General features: G+C 40.2%; 1 protein-coding gene across 1 annotated transcript; it reads right to left on the bottom strand.

The window, feature by feature from the left end:
- Positions 1-6816: 6816 nt before the first annotated feature.
- On the bottom strand, positions 6817-7272 carry LOC118483667 (subtilisin-like protease SBT2.6). Its single transcript, XM_035979145.1, has 2 exons — positions 7172-7272; positions 6817-7068 (listed from the first exon to the last, which is right to left on the bottom strand). The coding sequence occupies exons 1-2, from the start codon at positions 7264-7266 to the stop codon at positions 6861-6863; spliced, it is 303 nt and encodes a 100-aa protein (XP_035835038.1). The 5' UTR covers positions 7267-7272; the 3' UTR covers positions 6817-6860.
- Between the last annotated feature and the right edge of the window lie 521 nt (positions 7273-7793).

Raw genomic sequence — 7793 nt, 5'->3', positions numbered from 1 at the left:
GCGCACGATTCAAACACTAGAAGACATGCTTCGGGCGTGTGTTATTGATTTCGGCAACAGCTGGGAAAAGCATCTCCCTTTAGTGGAGTTTTCATACAACAACAGTTACCACACCAGCATACAAGCCGCTCCATTCGAGGCATTGTACGGACGTAAATGCTGGTCACCTCTCTGCTGGGCAGAGGTGGGGAATAGTCAAATCACGGGTCCAGAACTTATAGTGGACGCCACGGAAAAGATTGCACAAATACGACAACGTATGGCGGCAGCTCGTGATCGCCAGAAAAGCTACGCTGATCAACGCAGAAAACCGCTCGAGTTCCAAGTTGGGGATCGAGTGCTACTCAAAGTCTCACCCTGGAAGGGTGTGGTTCGTTTTGGTAAACGAGGCAAGCTCAATCCACGGTATGTTGGACCGTTCGAAATCACTGAAAGAATAGGCCAAGTAGCCTACAGACTAAACCTACCAGTTGAACTCGGTGCAGTTCACAACGTATTCCACGTGTCGAATCTGAAGAAGTGTCTGTCAGATGAGACCCTCATAGTTCCTTTTAAGGAACTCACTATCGACGAGCGGTTGCAGTTCGTCGAGGAACCAGTTGAAATCACGGACTGGGATGTTAAGGTCCTCAAACACAAGAGAATCCCTCTTGTCCGAGTTCGTTGGAACTCCAAACGTGGCCCAGAGTACACCTGGGAACGTGAAGACCAGATGACAGAAAAGTACCCCCAGTTATTCGGAACCAATGCAACCACTGCTGAGGCTGAAGCTACTACTACTGAATTTCGGGACGAAATTCCAAATCAACGGGGGGGATGATGTGACACCCCAGGAAAACCAGTGAACAATACAGCTTACCTAGCTTCCTCAGTAACCGCATGCTAAATTTCGGGACGAAATTTCTTTTAAGATGGGGATAATGTGACAACTCGAATTTCCAAGATTTCCTATTTCGCATTTATTGCACGTTCATTTATTGTTTAGTCGTTTATTTGCACAATTAGTTTGCTGTGAAACTATAACGTTTTGGATACAATGAAGTGTATTGTGTGATTTTGCATGGTTATGTGTTAATCGTGATAGACTTGTCAAATGCATAAACTTGGTGGTGAAACTGTGAAACTGTTTGAGATGGTGTAATATTGTAATATATAATAATTAAGGGTGTGAAGAGTTATTAGTGAAATCTAAATCATACTTAACCCTAATCTCCTACCCTAATCATTCACTAATCATTCACAAAGAATCAAAACACGTACTCTCACCTCCTCTAATCCTCTCTACAACCATCTTCTCATCATTCTTGGTTTCACAAGTCTTTTGCATCAAGTTTGATCTTTCAATCCATTTAGAATCAATCAAGGTAATTGCTTAATCATTGTTGGTTGTTAGTTGTTGATTGATTGATGCATGTAAACCCTAATTCTTCACATGCTAGTTCTGTAGTTATTGATTGAATCCTGATGATTGTGAAATGATACGGATTAGTTGTGTAATTGGTTGCTTGATATTAAGATATGACTGTTATGATGAAAGTGTTTACTGTTGATTTGACTCTGCAGTATGAAAGCATGAATTAGGGTTTTGATCGCACGAATATAGAACGTAACTGTTTCAATCGATGCTGTAAACTTGTTCTGGTAATTACGTGTTTGAGTTTTTGTAATGATACCCCATTAGTCCGACTTTTGTTTTAAAACCCTAGTCCGACTTATGTTTATATATCATGCTTGCCCGGGTTTTATCAATGAATATGTAAGTCCGACTTTTATTAGATGTATGATGTCCGATCTTTGTGATTAAACAAGGGGGTCCGACCTTTTATGATGATTGCAAGGGTCCGAGTTTTGGTACAAGTATCATGAATGGTCCGTGCTTTATGCTCAAGCTTATGGTCCGAGTTTCTCCCAAGGGAGTGTTGTCCGATCTTTTACCCATTACAAGATGTCCAACTTTTGTTATAAGGACATAGTGTCCGAGTTTTTGGCATGATCTCTTGTCCGACCTTTCAAACAAGGAAGCCCCCTCCCACTTTTTTGGTCCGAGTTTTAAACCCCCCAACCCCTGTCCGACTTTTAAGTAAGGAATGCCCCTCCCCTTTTGTCCGAACTTTATAAATGAAAGCCTAAGGTGTCCGAGTTTAATGCCCCAAGTCCTTGTCCGAGCTTTGTGATGTTGTATCGTCTGAAATGCACATGTAGTTGTTACCCTGTTAAGTTATGAACTACAGTAAACACGTTATGTTAAATCTGTAAACTCCGTTAAGTATATTAGTAACACTGTTCAGCATGAGACACTGTTAGTTCATTGAACTTGTCGTTATTAACGCTGTTAACTTAGTAAACACTATTAATTTATTAATTCCGTTAAATGTTAACTCTGTTAAGATATGCATGTAACCCTGTTTAATGTGTTAACCTGGTAGAGTATGTTAACTGCCTGTTTATCCTGTCAAGTATGAATTTACATGGATTTGACTGACTACTTAAATGCCGCATGATGAATAATTGCCAAACACACTATGTGACGCTAGATTTGTGTGCAAGATTTGTTACGAACGAAAAACTGATTTATTATACGTGCATACTATAGGATTTGACTGATTTCTTCTGAGCACTTAGTTTAGCATACCGAGCAAACCAAGGTGAGTTCACACAGCCAAGGCATGGGGTTCCCAGGGTGGGAATGGGATTGATTTATTTATTTGTACTTCTCTAGATAATGGAACGTGGGGTTATGATCCTCGTGTGAGGAAGGTGATTGGTTAAGATACTGCTAGACTAGTGATGCTTATAGAACTGATCTTCGCACACACGCCGGGATTGGCTGCGATAATATGACTGATCTTCGCACACATGCCAGGGTTGGCTGCGATAATATGACTAATCTTCGCACACATGCCTAGGAAGGCTGCGAACTATACACTAAAACTTCGCACAGGTGCCGGGTGGCCGCGATACAAACATACCTAGTCTAGAATACTTGAGAACTTTCCCTAATCTTCGCATACATGCCTAGGTGGGCTGCGATACGAACTATTACGATACATGACTTAATGAACGAATACACGGCTTATTACACTATTACAATTACTGAACTATAAACTGTGAACTCGCTCAACTAGTTGTTGATCCTCTGTTACATGCCTTGCAGGTCGTTAGATACATGGAGCTTGCACAGGGAGGAGCAGGTCGTTGTGGAGCATGGATCGTGGATGCCATGTTAAAACATTTAAACATTTGAACTTATGTTACACATTGGGTTTTCATACTTATGCTTCCGCTACACTTTGAAACTATGATTATGTTTTGAACACCTATCGTATTGAATGATTGGTTTACATTTATTTTACTTGATATTAATTACATGTTCGATATGATTGGTGGCTTGATCCTGGTCAGTCACGCTCCCAAGCGGTGATACTCCGCAGGTGGATTTTAGGGGTGTGACAGGAATCGTATGGCGGCAGCGAGTGATCGTTAGAAAAGATACGTTGACAAGCGTGGGAAACCCTTGGAGTTCGCTGTAGCCGATCGTGTTATGTTGAAAGTCTCACCTTGGAAGGGTGTGGTGCGCTTTGGAAAGCGCGGCAAGCTTAACCCTCATTATATTGGACCATTTAAAATTCTGGAGTGAATTGGTAAAGTGGCCTACAAGTTAGAGTTACCCGCTAAGTTGGGTAACGTCCATGATGTCTTCCATGTCTCCCAGTTAAAGAAGTGTTTGTCTGATGAAACACTTGTAGTATCGTTTCAAGAGTTGAAAATCGACGACAAGTTGCAGTTTGTCGAAGAACCAGTAGAAATTATGGACCGGGAGGTCAAGGTCCGTAAGCATAGTCGAATCCCCATCGTGAGAGTTCGTTGGAACTCGAGACGTGGACCGGAGTTCACATGGGAACGCGAGGATCAGATGAAGCTCAAGTACCCACATTTATTCCCAGATGACAAGTCCAAGTCTGGCAGATCCAAGTCTCACACAACCAGTGAATTTCGGGATGAAATTCCCAATCAAGTTGGGGATGATGTGGCACCCGCGGAAAATGCACAGTCATCTTGATCTAACACCGCACCGTTTTGGATTGCTTGTCAAATTTCGGGACGAAATTTCTTTCAAGATGAGGATGATGTGATAACCCGAGATTTCAAGTTCCTTCACTTACGTATCTCATGTGTGACAATTCTGTTTTGATAAAGTGCTATGTGTTATGTGATGATTAATGATAAATTTCTTTCAAGTTGGGGATGATGTGATAACCCGAGATTTCAAGTTCCTTCACTTACGTATCTCCTGTGTGACAATTCTGTTTTGATAAAGTGTTATGTGTTATGTGATGATTAATGAATTGTTATGTATTGTGAATGAACAAATTAAACTGTTTATAAATTTAAATCATTCCAGACAAAACATTAGTGTTTCACCACAAGGGGACCTGGCGAAAGACTATCTTTCGTCGCAAACAACTTTCGCCGGCCCAGGTTTCTTCGAAGACCAATAAGGGCCCAGTACTATCACTCGAATATATTGCTTAGAACACTTGTCATTTGTCACGTAACTGCTCAATTGAAAACCCTAGAACCCTCCCTTCTGTGCGACGACAACCTTGAGTCCTCGAAGCCCTCGATATCGATCAATTTACTGTTCCTCCTATCTCGGTTAGTGTTTAACTATCATTGATTATTGGATTGAAATCCTCATTGACTGTTTGTTTGAAATCATTATTAACTGTTGCTAAGTAATGCTTAAGATCATGATTGGATGATGATTTTGATAACAATAAGTCACTAGATCTATGTCATTATCAGTTACGGTTGTGTATGGTGTGTAAATTAGGGTTCATGATTATGATCGTATGTTTAGAACATGTGGATTGTTAATGCCTTGTTGTTGTATGTGACCGATAATTAGCAACTAGATGATTGATCAATGATCATGATTGGAATCGTTGTGGATGATTAGAGATCTAGGAATCGTGAAACTGTAACCATGTGAATCTGTAACTGTTTCAACAACTGACGAGGAGTGACGAAACATGATATGTTTCACCACAGTATATCTCGACGAAACATGAAGTGTTTCGTCACATGTTAACTCGATGAAACATATGTACTTTCGTCACATGTCAACTTGACGAAACACATGGTGTTTCGTCATATAGGGTATTTCGCCGGGAAGGTTTTTGCATGGACAGTAGGTTATGATGCTTACATAAATTGCAAGTATAATAGTGAATGATTATGTTAATAAAACCATGGTATCTACTGTTAATGATGTTTAATTATGATCAAGTGACATGATTTGGTTCTTACACCTAGTACACCTAACTGTTAAGTATTATTACGGAACATACACGTGAACTGTGGATTTGAATGAGTTATGTAGCTGCTATGTGCCATTCAGGAATCACTGTGTGAATTGCATATTGTCATTTATATGTGAACCTTGTGAATGTAAACGACATCGCATACGTGAATACCATAGACTGTGACTGTTTAAGTGTGAACAAGTAATTAATCATGCCGAGCAAACCAAGGTGAGTTCACTGCTCTTTTTCCAAGCATGCGTTCCGGGGAGGAATGTCGGTAATGGGTTTGACTGGAGTGTTAAACCTGGGTTGTTGGTTAATACACGTATATCTATCAATCAAGTCCCACCTACCGATTGTTGCTTGTAGGGCAAAGGGGTATTAGTTAATAACGCTATTTAGGTTTGGCACCCTCACACCGCACCGAGGAGTTCGGAAGTGAACTAATGACCCCCATCTTGACCATTGCTTTGATAGAGGCAATGGGGTTTAGGGCAAATAATCTGGAACCATCGGCGGCAAGCATGTGATTAATAACATTGAATCTGTGAAACATTTTAATCTGGTAACTAGTAACTAAACACGATAACAAACTTTGAACTCATCAGCGTCGTCTGACACACTTGTCTGCATGCTTGCAGGTCGTTAGATTCTTGGATATGGGACTTGCTATCTGGGGGTGCTGGAATTGTCATGGGTCACAGCTCTTGGATATTTATTCTTGGTTTAGTACATTTGTTTTGAAATACTTGAACATCGAATAATCTTATGCTTCTGCTGAATGTTTACTTTGGTTTAACGTATGACTTGGATTTATATTATAAAATGAATCAAATGTTTTATTTAAATACTTTATATTGGTTCAATGTGATTGGTGGCTTGGATCCTGGTACGTCACACGTCCCGCGGTGTTTCCGCATGTGGTATTTTGGGGGTGTGACATTACTGGTTACTTTGTGACGATAATTCAACGTGTCATTAGAACTGACTGACCAGCTTTTCAGTGGCATTTGCCAGCTGTTTTTCCAATCTTTGATTTTAGATTCTTTCTGGTTGATCTCATTCTGCTTCTCATCAATCGCCAACTCCAAAGCTCGGTGTTCATCTTTCATGGAACCAATAATTGCTCATGTTGTTTCTTTGCAATATGTCTCACTATTTTCATGTGTCCGAGTAAGGAAAAAACCAAAACAAACACATAAAAAAGAGAATATTAAAAGAAAATAAAACCCTGAGTGTCGAATACATGTCAAATGGATCAGTCACCCACGTGCAAACCAACTGTGCCAGCAATCAACCTGTAGCTGAACCCTTTGGAGCTTGTTAACCTGTAGCTGAACCCTTTGGTGCTTGTTAACCTTTAGCTAAATCCTTTGGAGCTTGTTAAGCAAAACAAAAGTAGATTGATCAGTTGATCCTCTTAAATACCACAAATCATAATGACAACAGCTACAACATGTTAACCCGTGAACTAGCCAAATTGAGCCGAGACCGACCCGTTTACCCAACACTGAACCAAGCCTGTTTACCCTAAACACAAAACCATGAATCCGTTTAGCCTAGACCCAAACCTGCAAATTTCGTGTTAGGTTGGTGGTAAAGTGTTCGGAATGTGACCTGTTCAGGAGACATGTGGACCGCAAACCCGTTGATAAGATGCTTGTAGTTGTATACTTCCGTGTACATTTCATCTTTAAATAGTGATCCAAGAAGTGCATCATGCCTCGTTTCAAGGTGTTGAGAGTATGACGCAACCGAATCACTGCGTACAAACCAAAAAAGTTAACAAACCCGCGATATGTTTCATGTTTAAATCATAACAATACTTACAAAACAAAAGGATGATCGCTTATAAGTACACTAACCTAGTGACATCAAGTTTCTGATCAGATTCAACAGCAGTGGCTTCAAAACCATCAATGCCACCCCTATAACTTATCACTGGCTCTCCAAAAACCATTCTTTTTCTACTTCTCTTCTTGGTTCAGCAGAAGTCAACGAACTCCATAGGTCCCTGCATTCATCACCAAAACTACATTTACCTATTAAACTTCTGTCGACAACCTTCTTAACATAAAACTCTAGATATAATGGAAACAATTCACTTACATTTTTTTTACCAAAAATCAATATGCTCAAGTAATCATCACGTGTTTAATAAAAAGCCAATAACAAATATCAATTCACACAAATATCATTTCGATTTTTTAACCATTTTGTTCGGATGATACAATTCACACCTGAATCAGGTCACTAGAACCTTGTCGTACTTGGCCAGAACTCTAGCTTCTTGTCTTTGCCGCTTAAATTCCTTCACTAACACCGATGGGTTAAAATAGAGACATGAAAAACACAAGAAACTTACAGGAGACTCACCAGAAAACATGTTGGATCGTCTTCACCCACTTGAATCCTTTAACCCTCGTTGCTGGTTACTCAAACTCCATCACTGCCTTCGTATGAGGTCATGGAGGATCCCTAGGTTCA

Source organism: Helianthus annuus, chromosome 11 (genome assembly GCF_002127325.2).
Source record: "Helianthus annuus cultivar XRQ/B chromosome 11, HanXRQr2.0-SUNRISE, whole genome shotgun sequence".
In the NCBI taxonomy this organism is placed as follows: domain Eukaryota; kingdom Viridiplantae; phylum Streptophyta; class Magnoliopsida; order Asterales; family Asteraceae; genus Helianthus; species Helianthus annuus.
This window is presented reverse-complemented; position numbering and strand designations above follow the sequence as displayed.

What these genes read in the sequence shown, in the direction of transcription:
- LOC118483667 (XM_035979145.1), bottom strand. Translation starts at nt 7,266, where the DNA reads ATGGTTTTTGGAGAGCCAGTGATAAGTTATAGGGGTGGCATTGATGGT. An exon ending in CAGAAACTTGATGTCACTAG is followed by an intron (nt 7,069 to 7,171) that starts GTTAGTGTACTT and finishes GTTTGTACGCAG; the next exon opens with TGATTCGGTTGCGTCATACT.